Here is a 26,085-nt window from a genome sequence, read left to right on the forward strand (position 1 = left end):
TATTGCAGAAGCAGACTTTTAAACTATTTTGGAGGTCATTTGCAACTCTGTGGAGTGTGCAGAGTTTCAAAGGAACAAAAACAAGCTAAACGGGAATAATGACACCCAAACATTTAGGACGGAAATATTCTGCAGAGATCACTCATGAACCCATTTGGAGTTGTGCTAAAATACTGACAATGCAGGTCTAAAAGTCTAAAAACAAGTCATCCTTTTTCGTCAGTGAGAGCCAACAAAAGCACATGATGAATCAATCTGGGTCAGAGTAATGGGGCAGCTTCCGCCTCAGTGCTTTCCGTGTATTCCACCAGATAATCTCTGGTAAAGTCTCCTTTTTAAACCCCCCCCCCCCCTTCAATTTCCCATTGCCGGGCCACCTGTGGACCTCGGGAGCCGAGAGGCTGCTGGGATCTCTGCTGTAATGACTTGGCGTCGGCTTGACTTTGCTCCTCCAAAACAATCAGGTGGGGACGGTGAGGGAAGCCAAACGGACGCACACAAAGTAACCAAGAAGACAATCCATCGTGTGAATCAACAAAAAAAGTCAAATAAGAACGAAACCAGACGTATGTACAAGTTGTAAATCATTTCCTTTCCTGTCAGCCATCGTTTTAAAACGCTTTTAAGTCTCATACATAAATCTTTGCTTTCTTTAGAGGCAATATATCAAGCTCTGGAGTAAAGCACACATCTCCAATTAGGAATCCAGATGAAGCATTTTACAGTTGGGCAGCTTCCTCCACCAGGAGGCTTGAAGGCATTAACGTGATACCTCAGCTGGCAGCACACGGAGAACCAAGAAATATTAGGACCACCTGCTCCTCCCGTGAAAACAGCGCTTAACAGAGAGGGTCCATGGCCCGAGATGGATTTCATCGTCACGTCGACTCGCCGGCTGAAACGTGGATTAGGCCAAAAAAAAGAGGAGTAGATCATAAATGAGTCATGATATCGCTGGTGGTCCCGGCGATGTGAACACTGTGGATTTACGTCTGCACTCGCTTGTGTCCCGTAACAAATCATCCCTTCCTTCCTTCCTTCCTTCCTTCCCTCCACTCAGCGAAACCTCTGAAAGAGTGTGAACCAACAGCGACGTATCAGCGACGATGTCCACTCCCCGGCTTGCATTTGTATAATAATACACTTCTAAAATCCCATTTGAAACTTGGATTACAGCACAGGGAGGGGTTTTTTTTTGGCACCCCATCCAAATGCAAATACTGAAGATACACAGTATTGTGTGCATTTTCATTTACAGTATTAATTGGAAAGCTGACTGCAATAAGCACAGTTTAAACGATGCCTTGCTGTTTGTGCTGAACACCAATTCACATGAGTGGCCCCCGTGGATCGGCCTCCAAGGAGACTCATTTGGCACACAAGACTAAGGCCGGAGACAGTTCTCACTGGGAATTAGGCTCCAGTTGTAGCTTGTAGGAAGATTTTTACACCAGAAGATGTTTTAATTGCACAAGTGTGTAGGTGCAAATCACAGCCTTTCATCACACTAAAGGATACTTTAAAAATTCAATACAAAAAAATACAAAAACTGAAGAAAATGTAAAGTCAAATCATACTTTTAAGCATGAAGATGATCAGGGCCTATAACTCATTATACTTGGAGCTTCAAAAGTTTAAGACTTGCATTAAAAGTGCCACAAATGCACAGACGCAGAAGCAGTGCAGAGACGCCTGTCTGATGCACCTCGCCAGCATCAGGAAAGCAACATTTGAGGAAATGTCATGGATTACAAAAAATAAAATGGGACTTTGGCGCTTTTCTAGTTTTCCGACCAATCGGAGCGCTGTAACACTTCATGTCATCATTCACACACATCCCTACACGGATGACAGGAGCTACGGTACACGGTGCCACCTGCTCATCGGTAACTGACATTCACACCCTGTAGTCACAGCTACAGCAGCACTGTTGGGGTGAAGTGCCTTGCCCAAGGACACACGGGTCAGCAGGGCCTGGGATCGAACGGCCAATCCTCTGCAAACTATTGCAAGATACAATAGTTTTTTCCTCAAAACCAAACCAAACAGACAGGTCTGATTTGAGTTAAAAACGCGTCACAGGTAGCAGCTCTGGTTCCAAGATGGAGTTTAAAGTACACGCTGTGAGAAAGAAGGAGGAAGGGCTTTCTCCCCTCGCTCCACGAGCCTCCTGTTCAGCCATTGAATTCCATCTATTTATACCCTGAGAAAAATACAGTCACACTCTCAAAGCCTCAGAAGCACTCTTTCCCCTTTATGCGAAGGACACAGGACATCTTTGTGTTGCCCCAAGGTTTTTCTCTGTTCTTTGGCACGTGTTGCCAAGGTCGAGCGTTCACAGGCTTGGACGGAGGATAAAGATGCATTAAGGGACACGTGAACCTTTTCTGCGATACAGCAATCCCAACCGGGCTGAGTTTGTTGGGAGAAAGCCGATTTTTCTGCCTCACTCCTGCTCAACTGGCACCGAAGTAGCGAGAGCTACTTTTAGACATAATCGCTGCTTTGATCACGCACTGGAATACACAAGCACTAGTTTTCAAGATAATTAAGGAGAATCCACCATATTTCTATAAGCCATATCCACAGTTTAAACCTTTTAAACAGCATGTGAAAAAACATAAAAATAAAACACTATTTATATCAAATCCAAGCCATCCATTGCCACCTCATGCACACAATGCATGTATGGAGATGAAGCAGATTAGCAGAGATGCTCCCATTGGTCTGATTCAAAGGATGAGGACTCAGTATCTTGCAGCCAGAAATCTTAGCAGACCTTAGGCATACACCTTTATTTAGGGAATATGAAACTACCCTTGCAACAAGACTTCTCAGGGGTTCTCGGGCCTGTAAAGACCAACAGATCCAAGTTTGGGTGTAAAACCTCTCCGGGGGGGGGGGGGGGGGGTTAAAGATGACTCAAAATGTGCACATGCTCGTGACTGACCTTGAAGACGAACATCTCCCTCCTCAGTATGGCGAGGGTGTTGTAGCCTCCGTCGCAGATGTTGGGTTTGGCGTTGGGGTGCGACGGCCTGTCTCCCGGGGGAAGCCTCGGAGGTCGCGTCTGCCTGTCGGGCTTACGGGGGTCGGATGGAGGATGGGAGCGGGGAGGGGCCGCCGTCGGCAGAGGCTTGGTGGGCTGGGGGAGCTTATCGGGAGGCCCTGCGGGGAGTCGGAGGAAAAGAGCTCACTTGTTCCCATTCGTGTAACTGCCACCTGCACAGAGCCGTCACTTAAAAACATCCAGCCTTTTCTTTGACGAGACCTTTGGGGTTAGGCGGTTTAATCTGGACCACGCCTTCTAGAACCACAACATCATTTAAACACAAGGTACGCAGATTGTGAATCACCGGTTTTAAACTGTCCTCAAGAACTGCAATACAATCCTAACACATCTCTTGAAAAGGACAAGTGATGCATTTAGATAAGTTAGATGAGACTCTCATGTCCCTACACCAAAGACGCAGCTACAGCGTGACCTCGGTAGGACAAAGCCTGGCTTCCCTGGCTGTCTGTGCTAAGCTAGGCTAACCAGCAGCGGCCTCTAGCTTCACAATGAACTCACAGACTAGAGGGTGGTGTTCGTCTTTATAAGCATGCGGTCAAATGAAGCGAGGGAATATTGGTTGAAGCAGACATTTAAGATTGCACATGCATTGATTTCTGGCTCTGCTAATTAGGGATGCTGCTAATTCCGCTGACCTTCAAGTGAAAGTTTAGACTCATCTCATAAGCAAGAGAAGACTAACAACCTAATCCGGAAGTTAAAGTGTGCTTAAGGATGAGCATCTGCTTGACAGAAGACTAGTATATATATATATACATATAACACACATGTTATTTTGGTAGCCTAGGCAGTGTAGCAACAATGAATTGACCAGCTGACTAGTGGTGGTGTTTTTGCATCATGCTCACAAACGAAGGGTGAACCACTTATTCTTGTGCCATTGACCTCCACCCATCGATCTGAGCCTGCAGGAGAGCCAAGTATTCTAGCAAAGTTCCATTTTTTTTTTCACCTGCAGCTAAAACCACAAAGCCAAAAGGAAAGGATAAGATATGAAGACGAAATGTGGCAAGGGGGAGTCGAAGACAGAATAGAAAGAACACATGGGAGGTAGAGGAGGAGATGGAAAAAACAACATGAAGTCACCCGTGGGTGGAGTTTCACACTGCCAAGTTTCGGGGATTCAGCTCACCGAAGCATAATATGATATGTTAAGATGAATAAAACAGAAATAAGACGCATACGCTTTCAAACTATACTGCCGAGATAAAAATAAAAGTTCCTCCCAAGTGGAGGGCCCGGGCGTTGCTTCACATCTATGATTTACATGAGAGGAAGAGGGCGGGGAAACAAAAAAAAATACGGAGCGAGGCGGACGGAGGCCAAGCGAGTGGGTTGGGTGTATGAAAAATTGAACATGTGACGACACCCCGAGTAACGCGCCGTGTCACTGCGAAGGACCCGGATGCTCCCAGCCGTGTGTCGATCGGGCCGACACACGGCTGGGAGCACACCACGGCAGAATGAAACACAAGCAAACCAGCGAAGTATCAACAGGTAACGGTGCCATGTATAAATAACGACCTCCAACGCAACTGTAAACATCCAGGAGGCCTGACAAGAGATTTTAAAGTCAGCGAGAGAAAAGAGGAGGAACTGAGCGTTTCGCCGGAGCAAATGGGCAAAGAACTGAAGACAAGCCGTCTGATTGGTTGACACGCACAAGCTGAATGAATGGAAGCCCAAGCACTCGTCTGTTTTCAGGGCGCCCTGGTTTTTATTAACATACGGTCCAATCGGGGTAACTTGAGATAGGCCATGTGATCGCCCGGAGGCCGGGCTGAGGGTCCGACCGAGTCATGATACGTATTAATAGAGAATATGAGGAATAACCAGGCGTTCTTTTTATTCCGACAATGACCTTCGTGCTGAGGCAAGAATCAGAAGGAGTTCAGCTACATGTCCAAAAGTGTGAGGGAATCGATCCTCCGCATCAAGCTCAGCCTAACCTGTCAGAACCCACAATTCACCGTGTGATCCTGCCTGTTGAATCAAAATCGTAAATGTAACCCTCCCCCCATTTACACTACAACACTTTACTATAGGAATAGTATCTCATTGTCCCTGTTTGACCTCTGCAACGCGGCTGCCACCAGGAAGGAAAAAAGATGGCCAGCGGCTCCCGGAAAAAGAAAGTGAGACTGAGATAGGAGCCGCCGTCGCTCGCCCTGCCCTTCAACCCTCGGTGCGGCGGGGGGAGGGGGGGCGAGGGAGAGGCGGGTGGGGGGGGGGGGCGGAGTTAACCGCGAGCAGGGATGAAGAGAGATTTGATCGCTTGCCCAGGTCTGTCACTCCCAGGGGGACGAGCCCTGACCATGTAAGCAGATGGCAGGTTCTTTGGTGCGTGTGTGTGTGTGTGTGCAGCCATTCATGTGACAGAACGGAGTCATGTCAGCAAAGTGTGACTGGTTTACAGACTCGCGACAGCTGTACGAGACAATACTGTCACTTCCCACCAAGTTGCTTTTGAACTCGGATGTCAAGCTGAGGTGAAGACGACGACGCGCAGGAAATAAAGCAACAAACCACGTAAGAAGAGCACCTGTGTGGAGCGAGGTCTTGGGTAACACCCCATGTACCACTAATTCAACTCGGGGAGCGTAAAAATGAAGACTACACAGATGCTTACATCAATCTATTACCGTCAAATTCAATCTCACACTCCTAATACGCCCCCCCCCCCCCCCCCCCCACGTGTAGGTGCTCTGACGATGGAGCACTCGGCCACGGAGGTCTCATATCTAGATCCAAATGTCAGATCTGTGCTTGGTGTGGGACATGCAACCGGCCTCGTGCTGTGACCGGGCCGGAATGACAGGAACAGTCGTTGGGGAAATCATCTTTGCGTTGTTGATTTATGGCAAAATAATCCTTAAATCAGCCTGGTACTGGCTCTGTGCATCTGAGGGGAAGCTTAGCAGGCCTTACCGTAGATCTTCTGGATGCCCAGCAGGTCGTCCATGGGCAGCTTGAAGTTGTCCGTGTCCATGTACTGGTAGAAAGGCGCCATGATGGCCGTCGGGTCGTTGGAGTGTTCCAGGCCCAGCGCGTGGCCGAGCTCGTGGACCGCCACCAGGAACAAATCGTTGCCTAGAAGAGGGCACAGAAGAGAGCCGTCTTTGTTTAACACCACGTTGGTTCTGTACCTGCGTGTTTTTCCTCCGACGTGAAGCCATAGTTCTGCAGCGGTTGGACGACCAGAGAAGTGCACGCACAGCCCCCGCAACAATATGCGCACGCACATCTGTCAGCACGTGTGTGTACGGGGGTAGATAATCCACTACTTATGAACATCATGAGTGGATTACGTAGCGAGCCATGGCCACTGATGGGACATATTACACAGGCCAGTACACACACACACACACAGAGTGTATCCCTCGCACAGCACAGAGAACCCTACACTCTGTAATTAGTCTTTAGCTGTGGTAAGCCGATGACTACACTGGGTTGACCTTTTGACTCAGAAGCCCTCCGTGGCTGACAGCCGCGCCCCAACCCAATCCCAGCTGTATTAGCTTTTTGGTTATTTGGGATTTAAAGCAGCCCCCCCCCCCCACCATCCGCCGCCCCCCAACCCTCCACGTCCCACTCAAATTCTTCAACTTGCGTCACCGGCGACCCAAACAACAATGAAACCCACTCCTCCTCTCCGACGCCCAAGAAGAAGCTCATTGTTGGGAGAGTAACGATTACGTTCATCGTAGCATCTGCAGCGTCTGTGTGACGCTAATTGTGTGATTCCAAAGAGAGATGCAACGCTTCGAAATTCATTTACTTCAAAGGAGACCCGCCTCCACCCTCTCGTGACTCTGATGTCATAGCAAACCGCGATAAACTAGGATTAAAAACCACACATTCAAAGCTTTTTCCGGGGAAATTTGACCTGATCTCCGTTTAGAGGTCGCCCGCCCGACGCTCTCTCTCTCTCTCTCTCTCAGCTTTTACCCTTCTCTCCTTTTCGTTTTCTTATCACACCGGGCAACTCGACGGGAATGAGAAAGAGCATTGCTTATTCACCGCGTACCCTACTAAAGTGAGGCACTTATCTGCTGCGTATCTGTCACATGAATAACGCATCAGAAGATCCAGACGGGGCTTCAGATCGCTCTCCTCCACAGCGCTCAGGGACGAATAGTCTAGGCCGCCGCAGTGGGATGGTCCCATTGGAACCTTGCGGAGGATGCGCGACTGCGTCTTAAAAAGCCTCAGACGCCCTGAATTAATATCCAAGGCTGCGATGAAAATGCTCTGCACCTCACCCGCATTCTCCCCCCACGAAACACGCGGCCCGTGAAAGTGGATGAACAAGAGTCCCGGACTACGCAAGCGTGCAATGTTGTGCCCGGCGATGAGAGGCAAACGGAGAGAGGGGACAAAGGGCCCCGTGGAAAAGGAGTCACTTGTGGAGGAAACTGGAGTTTGCTGTGAGCAGGGGAGCCTGGCGCCGTTTTAGTCAAAGCTCATTGTGCTACAGGCGCTAGTGCAATATATATATATATATATATATATATATCTGTAGCAGACTGAGGGGAGTGGTGGTAGAAGGGAGGTATAAAGATATAAGATATAGAGGAAGCAGGGAGAGTGAAGGGGTTCGTTGGGAGTAGGACAGAGCAGAGAGAGGTGTGTTGACCGCGAACAAACGAATGGAAAACTGAGGTAATTGTTGTGACTTGGACCGGCTGACTAACCCCCCCCGTGTATTGACCCCTTTTGGACGAGGACCCGATTGATGAACGACCCCCCCCCCCCCCCCTTTTGGACGAGGACCCGATTGGCGAACGACACGTGGACCTGACGAAGGGAGGGAACGGTGAAGTGTGGCTAAACCTCCCTCATTTGCCTCCAATAAAATACTACCTATTGTACTCCTGGTGCCGGCGTGTCTGATTGAGCGCGTGACGTGGACCCCCCCCCCCCCGGGCGTGCCACATATGGTGGAGAATGCGGGCAGCGATCTAAACTCTGTAAATTGCCGTGACAGAGTACCATGGAAGCATTGGTGAAGCAACTGGTGGAGTCAAACCTCGCCCAGCAGGCGAGGCACCAAGAGCTGCTGGAGGAGCAACGTCACCAGACCACGCTCCTGCGAGCCGAACTCGGCCGGTTGACAGCCGCACAGGCCGACAGAGCTGGGGGCCCGACGGGCTGGTGGAGAGATTCAACCGGACACTGAAGCAGATGCTCAAGAAGGCGATGGAGGCGGATGGGAAGAATTGGGACCAGCTGCTTCCGTATCTGATGTTCTCAATCCGGGAGGTACCACAAGCATCCACCGGGTTCTCTCCCTTCGAGCTCCTGTATGGAAGACGACCCAGGGGACTGCTGGACGTGGCGAAGGAGGCTTGGGAACAGCAGCCATCACCCCATCGCACCGTCGTGGAGCACGTGGAAGAGATGAGAGACCGGATGGCGACTCTGTGGCCCCTGGTACGGGAACATATGCGGGAGGCCCAGGAGGCCCAAGCTCGGGTGTACAACAGGGGAGCTCAACCACGGGACTTCAAGCCCGGAGACAAAGTGCTGGTACTGGTCCCCACGTCGGAATGTAAGTTTTTGGCCAGGTGGAACGGGCCCTATGAAGTGCTGGAGCGGATGGGGGAGGTAAACTATAAAGTCCGGCAGCCGGGGCGTAGACAACCAACTAAGATATACCACGTGAACTTGCTGAAGAAATGGAATGCCCGTGATGTCCTCTGTTCTTTTGCCCAAAGGAAGGCCACGGCAGAGGCCAAGCCCGCAGCAGTACCCATGGGAGAACACCTGAGTCCAGCACAGAGGCAAGATCTAGGGGAGTTGGTCAACCAGAGCCGGGACGTGTTCTCGGAGGAACCAGGGCGCACGGATCTCATCGAGCATCACATAGTCACTGAACCCGGGAGAAAGGTGAAGTTGAGACCGTACCGCATACCAGAAGCGAGAAGAGAGGCGGTCAGATCCGAAGTAAGAAGGATGCTAGAAGCAGACGTTATAGAGGAGTCCAACAGCGAGTGGTGTAGCCCGATAGTGTTGGTGCCGAAACCAGATGGCACGACTCGGTTTTGTAACGATTTTAGGAAAGTTAATGAAATTTCTAAATTCGACGCCTACCCCATGCCCCGTATCGACGAACTAATTGAGAGACTGGGAACAGCCTGTTTTATCAGTACGCTGGACCTCACAAAGGGCTATTGGCAGGTGCCTCTGGCCCTTGAGGCACGGGAGAAAACGGCGTTTGCAACCCCGGACGGATTGTTTCACTACAAAAAGCTGCCCTTCGGACTACATGGAGCCCCGGCAACCTTCCAGAGGTTGATGGACAGAGTTCTACGTCCCCATCAAGCGTATGCGGCGGCGTACATAGACGACATCGTCATCCATGGGAGTAAGTGGCAGGACCATCTGCACCAGGTGAGCACCGTCATACAGGCCTTACGGGAGGCAGGTTTAACGGCAAACCCCGCAAAGTGTCGACTCGGGCTGCATGAGGCTGAATACCTCGGATACACGATTGGGAGGGGCTGCGTGAAACCCCAAGTGAAGAAGGTAGAGGCGATCCGGGAGTGGCCCCGGCCCAGTAGAAAAAAACAGGTACGCACATTTGTAGGATTGACAAGCTACTATCGGAGATTCATCCCAAACTTTGCGGCCCTAGCAGGCCCACTGACAGACCTGACCAAGAACCGCCAGCCCAACCAGGTGAGGTGGACCGAGGAGACGGAGAAAGCCTTCCAGGACCTGAAGGGAGCGCTGTGTTCAGGACCTGTACTGGTGACCCCAGACTTCTCCAAACCGTTGGTGGTACAGACAGACGCATCTGAAACCGGGGTTGGGGCAGTCTTGTCACAGCTGCAAGAAGGTGAGGAACATCCGATCCTATACATTAGCCGGAAATTGTTGCTGAGAGAACAGAAGTACTCCACAGTTGAAAAAGAATGTCTTGCGATCAAGTGGGCCCTAGAGGAGCTGAAGTACTACCTGCTAGGACGACATTTCACCCTCATAACGGACCACGCCCCACTGGTTTGGATGTCAAGGAACAAGGACAATAATGCTAGGGTCACGCGCTGGTTTCTATCATTACAGCCCTTTGCTTTTTCTGTCACCCATAGGTCGGGGACGGCTCATGGCAATGCAGACGCCCTCTCCCGGCGGGATGCTCTAGGGAGCTGGACCGCCCCTCCCTCCCGGTCGGAGCTGAAGAGGGGGGTGTGTAGCAGACTGAGGGGAGTGGTGGTAGAAGGGAGGTATGTTGCGGCCCGGTGGTTCCACCCCCGAGCCTGCTATGGACCTCCCCCGCCTAACGAGGAGAGGCTGCCGGCAATCAGGGCAGGAGGAACTGAGATATAAAGGAAGCAGGGAGAGTGAAGGGGTTCGTTGGGAGTAGGACAGAGCAGAGAGAGGTGTGGTGACAGCGAACAAACGAACGGAAAACTGAGGTAATTGTTGTGACTTGGACCGGCTGACTAACCCCCCCCGTGTATTGACCCCCTTTGGACGAGGACCCGATTGATGAACGACCCCCCCCCCCCCCCCCTTTTGGACGAGGACCCGATTGGCGAATGACACGTGGACCTAACGAAGGGAGGGAACGGTGAAGTGTGGCTAAACCTCCCTCATTTGCCTCCAATAAAATACTACCTATTGTACTCCTGGTGCCGGCGTGTCTGATTGAGCGTGTGACGTGGACCCCCCCCCCCCCCGGGCGTGCCACATATCGTATCCGACTGGACGGCCCCCGTAGAGCGCGATGCACGCAGAGAGGCTGCGCCCCGCTCGTCTGACATGTGTGCCGCTCGTGCCGCGGTGCCATGCAGTAAATACTGAGATTGAATGCAAAAAGGCGTATAACTGTTTCACACGATAGCAAAAACATTTAGATTCATCGAAATCGAAGAGGAAAATGAGATTAAATAAGATGATCATTTCATCGGTCCCACCGGGGGGGGGGGGGGAAATAAAAACAGAACTAGCGCAATAAATAGTTGCACAGCAAAGGAATAATAAACAAGTTCCAATAAAACCAAAAGCAATAAAAGCTCATTAAATGTGCAAATTGGAAGCACATTTTTGTACAAAAAAAAGCAAGAAACTGAAGAAGGACTTTTTGCATGTTAATTTACAGTAAAAATGAGAGCTGATGCAACAAAAGCTTTGGTCACACATGAAGGAACGTCCTGTCCGTCTTTTTCCATCTCTGTCCTGCTCCATCGCTCAATCGTGGCCTTCTTGTCCTCTTGGGGACGTCTGAGGTCAGAGCCGTCACTTTGTTTTGGTTGCTTATGTAACAGGCGCCGTTTGCCCGGGGGGGGGGCCCACAAACAAGGCCGAGGAGGTTTGTACATGGCCGGCCAATTAATCCGCTGGACGTTCAGTGCGTGGCAGGGAGACGGGAGAGAGAGCGAGAGAGACTGAGAGGTAACGCCAGTGGGAGGCAGGAGAGAAGCGAGAGAAAGAGTGTGGGAGATGAGTGGGAGACACTGAGTGGATAAATACAGATGTTAAAAAAGGTAAACTGTGGGGAAAGGGTGTTTGGATTGAGAACTGTAGGAAGTGCGTGTGTGGTGGGGGGAGGCAGAGGAGGGGGGGGGGGGAGGCAGGATGATAAATAGAAGGGGAAAAACAGAGGCGAGCAAAGCGATAAGGCTCAAGACTATTTGTTACTCCACGATACGTTCTAATGGTCCTGCAATCGCAAAAGATGGGGATGATGGATTATAGAACTGCGGCCTTTGACCCCAGCATTTGAAATATCCCCGCCCCTTTCCACCAGTGGCCCGTATCAGAGCGAGCTTCAGCAGCAGGATTCAGCCTGAGAAGACAACACCAGGAGGGAAGCTCCTCGTTTGGGTCCAACATTTGATTTGTTTTGGATGATCAGATTGTCACGTGGCCCTGAGCTGGTTTGGCCAGGAACGGAGCACAAAAATAAAGCATCCGGGGCAGCTATTTAGATCAGAAAAGCTACATTTGATGTCCCAAAAAGGTTTTTCCACGCTGGGCAGCGACGGACTCTCTCTCCTCAGGGTGGGTCAAGGTTGCTGCTAATGAGATGGCGCAGCCAAGAAAAAAAAAAAAAGAAGGACAAACACCCCAAAAACACGAAGAAAAGAGGGGGAAGAGGAGGAGGAGGAGGAGGAAGACGAGGAGGAGCGTCACTGGAGATTTACAATCAGATGTGGCCCTCTTCCCCCACAGGGGGATGCAGTAAAGTAAACAGGGGTTGTAATTGGAATAGTGAAACCCCTCCTCCCCCCCCACTGGCCACACCGTCTCCGAGTGCCCCCCCCGCCTGCCAGGCTGACGGCACGTGGCCCCTGGGGAATATGAGCCATAAACACTCAAGAGGCAGACGCACACAACCTGGCCCACAAATCAGACACTGGGGGGGCCCCCTGGACCCCTCCTGTTCACCTGCAATAACACCTCGGGTCGTCAGCGCGGGGCCCCCGGGGGCCGGTAACCTGCTGTGCTTCCTAGGCCCGAGAGAGAGAGAGAGAGAGAGAGAGAGAGAGGCGGACCGGACCGGAGCGGGCACGGCGCTGGGGAATCTCGGCCCGAGTGGTGCGATCGGTGCCTGGCTCGCAGGGCCCAAGAGCTGCATGCCTAACCCGACAGAGTGACCACTGTGAAGAACGCAGTCGGAGCACAATGGGTACATTCTGCCCGCTTCACGTCCACACGCTCTCTCACACACACACGCACGCACGCACGCACACACTGAGCCGCTTGATTCATTTCACCAAATCAACATACAGAACCACGAGTATAAACACAGAGGTGTTCACATGAGACATTCCAGGAGCCAAGTTGGAATGAAATGTTCATCCCTGTGCGGTTTGCCGTGGGCGCATGTGATTAAGACCAATAAAGGCTCGGCCGGGGAGAGGTTATTTATCTACATCATATCGAGACCTCGGTCTAGGTATCTCGCCAAAGGTGTTTCTTGGTTGCATTACAGTTGCATTGGTATCACAGTTGTATGTATGTTGTCTCTCACACACTTTCACTATTGAATGTATTCCACTTAATTCCCACAAGCTTGTCGGAGATCAAAACCCCGGCTGATGGGAGCAACATATGTAAACTGGAGTCATTATTTATTCATACAGATGCAGCAAGAGAAAACTGTGTGTGTGGAATAATGCCAGGGATCCAAATATTGGCCGGCTGCGTGTCCTCGAGGAGAATGAACCTGCAGAAGAAAAGGGGGGGGGGGGGCGCCTGCCAAGGAAAGGACGTCCTTTATTCCCGTCATGTTTATCTCCGCGCAGCACCTGTGAGCGAGACCGGGACGTGTGTACGCTTTCATTGCGATCATTAATCATTAATAATGCATAATGGTTCGCACACACGCACACACACACACACACACACACACACTCCTGCAGCTGCGTCTGTAGACACAGCAAAAAGCAATGTTACTGCAAGGCGGAAATGATGGAGAAAACCTTATGAATGAATGACCATCTGAATGATGGCGTCAATCTTCTGAAGTGGGGGGGGGGGGGGGGTCACTGCTTTTGCACAGCTGCCAACTGAAAATGTTCAAAATGCAAACTGTGAAAAGTAGAGATGGAAGTGCTGGGGGGGGGGGGGGGGTTCGGACTCTACTTGCACTGCTCTCACGTCCACTTGTATTTAAACTCTTCATTGGCTGAACTTCCTCTGACAGTTCAAACTGCTCTCATTGGTGATAAATCAACTGACATGTTAAGTGCACTCATCTCCTCGTCTCTTTGACCAAAAACAACGACAGAACTCCTCTGAAAATATTCACATTTCAGACCCGACTTACTGCCAATGCTTTCAGTGGTTACACTTTAGCTGAAGCCATTGCCTTTCAGCTTCTGCCCTGGAACGGGCAGCGATTCCCTTCATGACTTCCACTTCCAGCCGAGCTTCTCACCGACACTTCGGATTAGATCAGGACTCCTCACATGGCTCCAGAATATTCCTCCCCTTTCAGCACTTTCGAGTCAAGTCGTATTTCAACTTCCCTCAGCTCTTGCAACCTTCTGGGAGCCCTTTTATTTTTTTGTTGACTCTTCAACTTATTTCACGATTTGTATTTCGACACTTTGACAAAAACATCCACTCCTGTTATTCCGATTCCTTTTGTGGAGGAAGAGAAACATGTTTCTTTCTTTCAAATGGTTGCCAATCCCCTTCCTTTGCTTTCACGAGCATCGCCAGGTGAAGCTTTCCATCCGGGGATGCAAATCTGACATTTACAGAGGTCTTAGATCACATATCATGTACTTATTAGGGACTGCCTTTAAACAAAGGGTAAGAATAAACAACATTGACATTAACACAGATTATTTGCCCTTTGAACAGATCACGTGGGACACAAGTATGGTCCCTTCTGCTTCCTCACTACCCTACCGGCCTGTTTTCACTTTTTGTTTCCTAAGGACTACGGGTACGAGGGTTATGAGAGCATCTGACTGACCAGTGGGAGGGCAAGCCTCCCCAGGTGCACAAAATGCGTGCGCTTGTGTGTGTGTGTGTGCGTGTGTGTGGAGGCGGGAGAGAGTGCTGCAGCCCACGTGGACGTCGATGCTGCTGTCAGTAGGCGGGCGTCTATTTCTAGTGGCGGCATGCTGGGCAGGGACGCGCGCCGGTTTCTCGGCTTTCTTCCTCTTCGCTTCGCTTGCTTCGGGAAACAATTATTTAAACCCCCCCCGATCCGGCTCAAAAGCGGCGTCGGTGGTGAAAAAGCGAAATCAGCTCCGAGTGTGACCGCACGCAGGAGGCTGTGAGGCGCCGCAGAGCGGCCTTCATGCGCCTCGGAGGCGCTCGGTGGCCAGCATCTCCCACCTGTGCTTTCATTGCCACGTACAAAACTACATTTCCCTGCAGACCCTGGGGCTTCCTGCCTTAAGGACGTCTCCCCTCCTTAATCCCGGCAGCTCCAGTGAGCTGTAGAGTCCTGCTGCAAAGGCTGGATTCTCAAATGGCTTGATCGAAAAAAGTAAACAGTCTTTTTCTCAGAATATTGTTCTTTTTTTTGGTTGAAATATTCTTTTCATCCCTGAATGTGTGTGTGTGTGTGTTTTCCTACACACAACATTTTACTTACAGTAACACAACCATCACCTGTTCCTAAAGCTTGCCACACACACACACATTAATAAATAAAAATCTGCCCCTGCTTCTGGTTGGTCTGGAACAGACAGCGTGAGGGGGACGCAGAGAGAGCCAGAGGGACACGGGGAGACATTGAATGTCTTTAAACAACACGCCGCATGATGATGGAAGGTTTTCTCTAAACCTAACCTTGAGACAATGAGGAAGTACTTCAGTGTCCTCGCTCACCTTTTAACGTGGAGGTGGAGAGGAGAGTAGAACTAATAAGATTAGATATCAGCTTTTATTCTCTGTCGATAGCTTTATGAAATGATTACAAATGCCTCCTCTAATTTAAAAGGCGGACAAATCCTGCTTTATGCAGACGGTACGCTTCTGTCACAGGGGGAATTGCCGGTGCAGGCGGAAGCAGGACTCAGATGCAGGATTCACAGACGAAGTGTGCTCTTTATTCGAAAAACAGGACAACGTGCACCGACGGAAAGTAACACGGACAATGACGCGACCAAGGACAACTGGCACACAGGGCTTAAATACACAAGGGAGGTGCAGGTGATTGGACACAGGTGAAATCAATCCCGACAAGACAAGGCAGGAAGTGAAGTTAACCCAGGACCACAAGAGACATGAAACTTCAAACTAAAACAGGAAGCGAAGCCAAACCGTGACAGCTTCTTTTTCACTAATCGCTAATGCTATATCAGGAATTGACTTAAATCCAAATTCTACCTAAAATAGTCGATGGGTTTTAGAGGATTACAATTTTATAATTAAAAGGAAAAGCTCACACGGCTGACATTTAAACAAGAGCTGGAGCCCATTCAGAAATGTTGTCTTTATGTAAATATCATCAAGCGAACTGAAGCGTTAAAAAGACAATGTCACCACTGATGATGGTAGTAGTGTGACATGCAGCCATGTGGACAGTGTGTGGTGCCGGACATATGACTTCATTCTGCCTTCAACAGCCAGCAAAATTCAGTTTTGTTAAAAATACACTTTTTGTGTAATATAATAAACTTTCTCTTTTCTTTTGAGTTTGACATTATTTGACCAGAGTACCAGAGTCACGATGGAGGAAGGAAGAAAAAGACGAGTTTGGCTTGACAGGGAATCCACGTCTCCCTCCTCACCGCCCGGTAGAGGTAGAAGAAGTGCCCCCCCCCCCCCCCCCCCCCCCCTCCCCTCATAGAATCAACCAGCCCGTCTCCACATCCCCTCCCTCAGCTCAGCGTCCTACCAATAACAATGTTAATAATCCCAATACCTGGTGACTATGTGTTTTTCTGACCTCTTTGGCTCGTTTCGGGGTGTGTGAAAGATAATAAACCTGAAATCTCTCATTTCCTGCGTGCAGGGCCCGGCTTGGCGTGCTGCGTTGCGTTACATAGTTTTCACTGGTAGACGCGGAGGTCCATGAAGGCATTCCAGGCCTTATAAGTCGGGTGTTTGCTTACAGTCACGGTATGCTGTGGCACCGATGGATTCTGGGTCAAGCTGTTCTTTTCTTAAAAAAAATAAAAAAAATCGTCTTTTTTGTGTTTTTTTTGTAATCCAATCAGCGTCAGTGTGACCGAAAGACAAAATGGAAAGGGTCTTATCTATAGCGCTGTGGCGCAGCGCTTTGATTTAGGCACAAAAGGAAAGCGCGGCGGCCTCGGCCCTCAAAGATGACCTTGTGATAAAGCTCCGATGAGCTTCTGCTTTTTTCTTTAACTGTCGAATGCATACGCTTCCTGCAAAATGCACCCCGATTCCAAAAGGGCTCGTGGCACGTTGAGCTCTTATGAAAAGAAAATCTAATCATCTCAATCTCCAGTTCCACTCTTCTTCCGCCCCCCCACCATCGCCCTCATCCTGCGTCCACCTAAATCCCTCTGCAATCCGCTCCTTTTCTCTTCTCAAGTGCTCTGCATCACGATTTATTTTACCTTTGTTGAAACATTTTGCATGGCGTTTTTGTCCAATCCCATTTCATCTTTTTACTCTTCCCCCCCCCCCCCCCCCCCAACTCCCTTCCTAAGCCTATTACGTCTTTTGGTTTATTCTCGGATGCATCTATCGCTCCCTCCATCTATTGACCCATCACGGCTATTCATCAATCTGCCCTCTAAAGCCAAGCCGTCTAGGGTCTAGGAATGTGAGGACCACAGCCCCCCCCCCCCCCCCCCCCCCCCTGCATGCTCCTTCCCTGTTGTCTCTCGCTTTGCATCCTCCTGGTCAGACTGAAATGAAACGATGGAGACTGCGAGCGGGAAGCGCCAACACCTCCGAGGAGACCCCCCGACAGTCCACGGGTTCCTTGGTACTGTTTGGTAACTTTGCTCAGAGGGAAAACAGGATGACACTGGGAGGGGGGGGGGGGGGGCTGAACCTCCGACAGGTTTGAGATGAACTGTGTTCTCATCTAAAGCAAACACCGCCGGGCCGATGCTCAGGGGTGTGCGATCCGAATGGTGGTCATTCTCGTGTACGTTGTGTACGTTTGCCAACTCCCAAGATGTAGCCAATTAAGTTCTTTTGTCAAGCGGAGAGGTGTCCGCATCAATAACAACACGGAATAATGGAACGAAGCACTTTCCTCGGGTGGAAAGTGCTCCTCTGATCCACTGTTGGAAATGTTTGTTCATTTAAATATAAAAACCCGCTTCGCCTTCAACCGCAAGCTCCGATGTTGAGGCAGCACCCGAAATCTGACACGCACTTTGAGTCGTACAGGAGGGAAGGGGGGAGGCAGGGAGGGGGGGAGGGGGGGAGGCTGTTCGGTCGGCGGCTCGTCTTCGTAGGAAATAGGATTTGTCAAACACGCGTCGCTTCACGGCGCTGCCGACTCTCCTTCTCAGACACGTGGATTGTGTAGAACCCCTTCCTGTCCCTTCCCAATAGAAGCCTTGGACATATGGAAAGCAGCCGCTGTGTACTGTGTGGCCAAATAAAATATGCCATTAGCTAATCCCAGAGCGAACCTCATTCCGCTGAGTGTGCTAAAAAATCCCATTGAACGTAACTTTTGAGTAATCCTCGATCCCAGAAAGCCTCAGTTGCAGCGGGAGTGAAGATACGTGCATGTTTGAGTGTGTGTGTGTGAGAGGAAGAAAGTGTATGTGTGACTGAGGGCGTTTATCGACATGCCGACAGGGTTTAATCCTCCAGTGAGCATCAGCGAAGTCGCCACCAAAAACAGACGGTCCCAGAGACAACTGATCCCTCTCGACAATGGGGCACGCTGTGGGGGGGGCGCGTGCTGGGGGGCGGGGGTGGGTGACAGTTTACCAGACAGGAGCTCTTCTCCAGCATGTGTGTGTGTGTAAACGGAACGTTAAAAAACAAGAATAAAGGAGGGAGAGCAGACTGAGAGAAAAGCCAAACACACCCAAGACATCATCAGCGCTGATGTGAGCTACAATGACATCATTCACAGCTGCTCCCTACACACACTGCTACAGGAGGAGGGAGGAGATGGGTTACAAGTCAAATATGTGGGATTATCTTCCTCTGGCAGAAGAGATTTTCAGACAATATCTTTTATTAAAGTGTCTACATGTTTGTGTTTATTAAAATAATGTATTTATGAAAGTGGAGGATCTATATTGCATTTCATGTCTCACCCGGATGAAACAACATGCCAATGTTTTCCAATCGTGCAGAAGGAGGATCCTGGCTCGGCTGATTTATGGAGTCATGTAAGAGTTTTTATATAAGCATCATTGTGATGATGAAATGTTGTATACAAAAACAAAATTGCACAGCAGTAAATTAAAGTGTTGTCTTGTGTCTTTTCAATCTAAAAATAATATTCATAATTCTACACACACACACACACACACACACACACACTCCAGTGACTCCAATAAACCAATAGCAGTACCCGCTTGCTCTATTTTCCTGGGTACAGAATTGTAAAATTCAAGCACAAAATACTGTCTATGGGCATCTTCATTCTGTATGAGCATTAATAGTCATCAAGCTGGAATCAGATCCACCCCCCCCACCCTAACCCCCCCACCCTTCCACACTAGTGCATTTTCCATTTGAAAGGAAAGCCAGCTGAAAGTTGGTAACAGAACCGCATGCATTATGGGATGCTTTCACAGCGGAGCTGTATTAATATTGCACTGAGAGCTGGATGGAATGACGAGAGAGAGAGTGTTCCTGTGCGTGTGAGAGTAATGAAGGGGGGGGGGGAATCATGGCCCTCAATGACAGCTGCTTCTCCTTCCTCCGAACCGCGACAGCAGGGATGGACACACACACACACACACAACCACACACACCTTCTGGGAGCGGACCGTGCGGGCCAATCACACAGCAGGTGCGTGGATAGTTGGCTGGAGGTGACGCGCCCTCAGGAGCCTCAAACGGGCCGACAAGAAGCCCCGCCGCCGCCGCTGCTTCAAACTCTGCCTTTGACGTTGCGCTCCTCGCTTTTCTATTTCCGACGCGTGGCGCTCGCCACTTCTCCCCCCCCCACCCCCCCACCCACACACACACACCATCCCCCGCTCAGCTCCTCCGCTTTCCTCTTCAAATGTTTTCTCTGCTCCTCGCTACGTCGCGCCCTCGGTCCTTCCCGCTCCGTCTGTCGCTCTCCAACCTCCAATATTTGTGAACAGCTACTCTGCCATTCTCTCTCATCCTCTCTTCTGCCCCCCCGTTATCTCGGCTGCCTTCCTGACACCAGCTCTCGCCTCCCCCCCCCCACACTTATTTGTGCCCTTGTTTCTCGGGATGGTCTCCTTTATGTCTTGGTCGTTGTTCCGACTCGTGACTCTGCTCCTTTCCTTGGCGGAGCAGGTGTGTGCGTTGGATTTAAATGACAAGTAAAAACACTCAACCCACACAGCAGAGTGGCCCACAGACCCCGCTAAGGGCTTTACATGCAGGCTGACAAGATGGAAGCCCCGGAGGGCGCGAGCTTGCAGCGCAGTAGGGCTGTCAAAACTGAATAATCGAATATTCGCTTTAAAAAAACACATAGGTCAATATTTGAACATATTTGAATATCTGGTTGCGCTTTAGGCACGTCAATAACAGGACAAATGAATGAGTGGGCAGGCATCAGCCAATCGGAGACCGCGTTCACTGAGGGGAGGAGTTATCGTCACCCTCGGCTCCCTGATGTTCCCATGGTCCCCCCCCCCCCCCCCCGTACACATTCTACATTCACATATAGGGTGGATTCGCGCTTACCGTCGTGGTTGGGGTTGCCCAGCGTCCACGGCTCGTCGGAGTCAAAGTGCGTGTCGCCTCCTATTCCCGGCCCCGGGAAGTAGGCGTGGGCGAGGAAGCCACCCTCGCCGTCGAAGGGCGAGCTGTCGCCGTGGAAACCTGAGGCGAAGATGATGGTGATGTCCACGTCTTTCTTGGTGCGCTCCAGCTCGCTGTAGGGCACCGCCTCGAAGCGCAGCGGCGTCACGTTCTGCCAGACGTCGAAGGCGCGTCGGATGGCGTCGTGCGTCTCCTCCGCGCCCACTTTGGGCGTCACGTTCTTTATGCTGCGGGGGGGGGGGGGGGGCACCAGGAGAGTGTTAAAATGGCAAAAACAAGTCCGTCAACAACACCATGTGCAAAAGGATGATTTTGGCGCCATGTCCCGACCATGTTGATTTCAAATGGGGAGCTAAATGAAGCGATTAGAGAGGGAGGAACAGCCGAGGCCTCGCTCGCCGGCGTTGCTGCAGGTGTGGAGTAGGACGGGACGCTTCCCTGCCAGCCAATTTATCTTCTAATTTAGGATTATCAACAGCACACACACACACACACACACTCTATGTCATCCCTTCTTTTGCTCTTCAACTAGTCTTCTTGCTCAGGTGCTTGGAGTAGTTCAGAGGATGAATGTCCTGTATCCTTTCCTTGACTTTTTTTCAATCCCTTATTGACTGTCATTTCCCATTATGGGAGTAAATGTAGTCAGAATGACTTTGGCTCATCTTCTTTAGCAGGGTGGATAGAGTGCTGCGAGGCACAGTTATATACTGCATATTAATATTGTATGTTAGCGCAGATTAATTATTGAATCGAACTCAGTGAAAAGGGAAGCATGGAGGCTCGTTATGAAATATAAATAGATGGTCACCGAATATCCGACGATTTCGTTCAAAATGTTGTACTTACTTATATCAAATTATAAACTCTGCGCTCCCACAAGACAGATGTGCTGACAGCTGAGCAGAAAAGACAGGTTTTCTGTAAAAACCCTCACCTTCATTCACTCATTTTCTGTTGTGATCGACAAAACTAAATTGAGGGCATTGTAAGTATCATTTATCAGCTCATAGTTGATCGGCAAACATTAAGAAGAATCACGTTTGCTTCCAGCTGATAAAATAAGTCTACTATCTTGCAGCTATAGTTTTGGTCTTTCGAGTCTCTACTTGCTATTTTCCATTTGTATGTCCTCTTTCTAAAATCATCCTTCTGCTGGGGGGAAAAAAATCCCAAAGATGATGTGAGAGTGAATCCAAACAGGAACTGAAGGAGCTGAAAAACACAAAAAAAGGATAGAGACAACTATCCTGCTTTGACAGGTCAATTTGCATGTAACATCTGTCGTAAACTGAGAGGAACGACGTCGTGGAAATTGTCCTCAACGGTCCCCAGACGGGAGTGTGAGCAATAAAACGAGAGAAAGAGTCTCAACATTTGTCAGTTCTCTGGAATGACAAAAAAACCCAAAGTGAAGTGCTGTCAGCGTCCTGTCTGATTGGGGCCCGATCACACAGGGCGACACAACAACGTCCATCTGGTCCTTTGAAGTGCCGATGCAGAGCAGATAGAAGTGGAAGACTGCCCCGCCTTCACGTCGACACCAGCTGACCCGGATACGGCGTCTGCTTTCTCGGAGATTAAGAAATGGGTTCTCCGTGGACCGCGAACACGTCCCCGCTCTGGCCCGGGGGGTCGCAATCAAAGGCCTCGGCAGCGCCCCTTGAGAAATAAAAAATATGGTTTCATCCGATTCTGTGACCCGACACGCCGTTTGGTGAGGTGATGATTCCGGATGCAACTCGTCTGCTAGAACGTCATCTGCATGCAGAGAAGTGTAGGCCCAAGCAGCGCCCCCCCCACAGCAGGGGGGCTACGTGGAAAACTAGCACACACCTGGAGGGGCCGTGCATCGGTCAGTGCCAAAGATGCTTTAAAAGGAGAAAAAGCTTGTCGGTTGAAGGATGGGGAGGGTCTTTAGGAAAGAAAAGAGCGACAGTATTTCAGTCGAAGACCCCCAAGCTGGATTCATACCCACAACACCCCCGTTTCATAAGATGACAGGTTCTATTATGAACATGTGACAGATATAAATGTGAGCATCGTGTTCCACTTCCAACAAGGCTTTGAACTGAAAAAGCTTTCCACTTTATTTGTTGTGGTGTCATCTAGTGAACAGGGTTTAATTGACTGCCTGTGTTTTTTCTTTGCAACGATGTCACTGTTCAGACAAAACCTTTTGATTCTAATGTTTGAAAACGGTAAAAGTTGAATTCAGACGTGATGTGACACATGGACCGATCACCGAGTCCACCGCTCACGGATGTTTTTAGGAGATGTGAAATGTGCTGCATCCCAACTTTCTCCGTTTCACCAAGTGAAGTTAAAACGAGCAGCTGCAGGCGCATCCGCCTTCGGACCGGGGCCAGGCCCAGATCCATGTGCAGCACGCGCGCACTCACCCTCAAAACGCTCCCATCCGACTGCATAACCCTAATCTGTCAGAGAGCACCCTCTGCTTTCCACCGGGGTTTCCTCCTCTCCTCTCAGCTCATCTTTCTCCATGCAGCTGCTTCTCCTCCAAAGCCCCCCCCGCCTCCTCACTTTCCTTCCTTCCCTCCTCAAATGAGCTCCTCGACTTTTCATCAAGCCAGATTATTTTCTCCTCTTCAAAAACGGGTGCTGTTACGGAGGAGCCGCGCGCATGAGTCCGGGTTGATATACAGTCCCTCCTACAGCTGTAGGTTGCTGATGCACAAGATTATATTTTGCATTTGTAATACTGCTTATACATTTATCCTCAGGACAAGAGCAACAAAAAAACAAAAAAACAAGCCCACTTCTTGGGGATTATCCCGTAAAACATGGGCCTTGGGGCAAGCATGTATAAAATATGACAGAATCTGGGCCACACTGAATCAATGAGGAGGTTTGACACAACACGTGGTCCTGTGTATTATTACAAGTCGTGTTACGGATCACAGATCGGTGGGAAACGGTTCGGATCACTTGGGAATAATTGTAACACGGTGTGGCGATACTCAAAGAACTGCTCTCACCGGCAAAAAATCATCGCAGGTATTGTATCAAAGTTGTGATTTTCATATTGTGAACACCTAACCCTGAATATCAGTGTTAGTGTCAGTAAACAGATGTAAAGCATTAATGTGTCAGGCGTATTTAACGGCGAGGAGCTTGGGAGGCCACTGGTATCTTATAAGTCACAAATGCATGGGAGCATTTTGGCTTCCCTGTAAATGATGTGACATGGAAAGTAGATTATTTCCCTTTTCGTTGCTGATCCACAAAATGATCCCAACAGTGAGGTTGTTGATTTGTTGCACGCCTAATTATTGCTCGTGTTAGAATTTGGGGATGAGACCTCTGGTGCACGAATGGCTTCGCTCTTTTTCCATTCGTGTCTCATGTTGAAGATAAAGCTGCTTCTTGTCCAGTCCCAGCTCTACAGAACACGCTCTGTTATAGAGTGCAATGGTTGTAGTTTGGTTTCTGTCAATCATATTAATCCAAATGTTGTGCTCAGCAGTTGGTCCTTTGCTCTGCCAGAGGAAATGGGGAAATGTTTGAGACCTCAACAGTCAAGGTTTCTACTGAGATTTGACAGTTTGGAAAATGGGCTTCCATTGATTAAAGATTAAAAGGCGGGATATATAAATATTTTTTGACAGGCTTTTTCTTTCTCTCTCAAAGGAATGTGCATCTTAATGAAAAGGTCAACGACACCGGTCAAGTCTCGAAGCCCCCGTTTGCCAGCACGTGCCTCAGAGTATGTCTGTGTGTGTGTGTGTGTGTGTGTGTGTGTGTGTGTGTGCAGACGTAAGTGATCTCTTTTGGGGCCAGTGGCACACACTGGGTTAATCTCGTTAGCCGGATGTCTTCACGACTCGACACAGACCCCGTTGACAGGTCCAATCAGTGAGCAGGATTGTCTGTGCACGTCGGGGTGGTCACAGGGTGGTTGTGAGGCTGGTTGTCTACGCTGAGCTAACCAGTGCACCCACCTGTACGTGATATGTTTGTGTTGCCACTTCTGTCCTGTGAGGGCAAACCGCCGTTTCCTGACACTGAATTTGGACACGCCTCCCACCTGGTCAGGAACCCCACACCTCGGCTTCTTCATCCACCTGGAGAGGAAAGAAGAAAAAACGAGACGGGATGCAGACGTGGCCAGAAGCAGGCTCCGAGGGTCACATCAAACGGATTTCAAAAAACACCACACATGCCATTCCTGGTGATTCTCCGTACTGTACAAATGGAGGCACACATTCACTCACTTATGACACATGAGACGCCTCACCTTATGGTGTTATCGCTGCTTTGACAAAGAGAAGCAGGGGAGGAGAAAGAGAGACACAGGCACACCGTTAGCTCATCACATTTCACTTGCTTCCAGCCCAGCTGTTGAACAGCTGTTAGGCCGCATCCACACCGTCGGCCACCGCGCCGGCATGTGGGCTCGTTGCTATTTGTGGCCTGGACGGCCTTTCAGTGTTGCTGGGGACAGATGCCAGTGAACAGTTTGATTTTCATGTGTGTTTTGCAGGTAAAAATGATGATGGCCCAGGGGGTTAAAACTGGGTACAAGCAAGAGCCTCTTAGTGCAGGTTTACCTACTGTACATCATCTGTTCCAGCTCTCACAGCCTCACATAACTGATATGACTCTCGTTCTTGATGCAAGGTGGATTTCCTCCTGGATGCAGGACACGCCTCGGCCTTCCCTACAAAGTGAGCTCTTCCTCCTCTTAGTAGCGTCTCGGCAAAACCACTCTAGTTGCCTTCATGAGACAAAACGGGACGAATGAGAGACTCCTCCACCGTTTGTTTGGAAGGACGTCTCTGCGAGTTTCGGCAATTGTCAGCCACCGGTTGTTGGCTTCCTGCACATTTTGCACATTTGTTCAGCTGGCATCCGCCCACGTGTGCCTTACCCTTTGAGGGACCTCGTCGCGAGTGAAAGCTCAGAAGCCAGTATTCATAGCGGGACTCACCCCATGGTGCTGCTATCCAGGGAGCCGGTGACGTTGAGGCCGTAGCGGCGCTGCATGGCAGCGATAGCCGACTGCATGACTCGAGTGGAACGCAGGACCGACATTCTGGGGTCCGCAGGAGGGAGGTAGCCGTACCTCTGGAGCCATGACTGCGCACAACAGAGAGAGTGGAAGGGGGAGTCATTTTACAACGCAGGGCTTCCGGGTGAGAAAGTAAAATGGAAATCATCGGTGATTGATTGCAGACAAATGGTGAAGGGAATTGCCTTACTCCCCCCCGCTCGATATGACCTGGAATACTGTTTAAAATGCACCAAAATAGAAGTTGACATGAGAAAGAAAAAGATCAGAAAAACAGATCCAAAAACGTTCAGCATATGTGAGGTTAAGGAGCTAAATGTAATTTGTTAGCGTGTCGTTTGGCTTGTCGGGGACAGGCTTTGGTGTGACAGAGCTCTCAGTGTCTCCATTAAACCCTGCGAGAGGGAATCACAGCTCAGATCTTTGGACCGGGGGAAAAGATGAGGGATGGACTGGGCTCCCCCACACCAGAGGCTTTAGGGATTTGGATGGTCCCAGCCTTTCACCACAGAGCCCACCGGCCAATAAAAAAACAATAAGCGCTGAAACAAAAAACAACGGTTTTGTGCCCAGAAAACACTCAAAAGAAATCCCCTACACGGTTGTCACTGGGCCGCTCCAGTTTCTCTGCTACACG

At 50.0% G+C, this 26,085-nt stretch overlaps 1 protein-coding gene across 3 annotated transcripts in view; it reads right to left on the minus strand.

The window, feature by feature from the left end:
* Positions 1-26,085, minus strand: part of LOC119198716 (matrix metalloproteinase-16-like) — a 45,876-nt gene that overhangs the window by 10,407 nt on the left and 9,384 nt on the right. Inside the window, exons 2-7 of one of the 3 annotated variants that reach the window (XM_037456168.2) lie at positions 25,368-25,516; positions 24,675-24,689; positions 24,379-24,501; positions 20,339-20,643; positions 6,002-6,163; positions 2,951-3,168 (exon numbers count right to left, since the gene is read on the minus strand). In XM_037456168.2, the coding sequence (XP_037312065.2) occupies positions 2,951-3,168; positions 6,002-6,163; positions 20,339-20,643; positions 24,379-24,501; positions 24,675-24,689; positions 25,368-25,516 (972 nt within the window). Of the gene's footprint in view, positions 1-2,950; positions 3,169-6,001; positions 6,164-20,338; positions 20,644-24,378; positions 24,502-24,674; positions 24,693-25,367; positions 25,517-26,085 lie in introns of all 3 variants that reach the window. The other 2 variants (XM_037456167.2, XM_037456169.2) reach the window with 2 other exon arrangements.

Source organism: Pungitius pungitius, chromosome 19, assembly GCF_949316345.1.
Source record: "Pungitius pungitius chromosome 19, fPunPun2.1, whole genome shotgun sequence".
Taxonomy (NCBI): domain Eukaryota; kingdom Metazoa; phylum Chordata; class Actinopteri; order Perciformes; family Gasterosteidae; genus Pungitius; species Pungitius pungitius.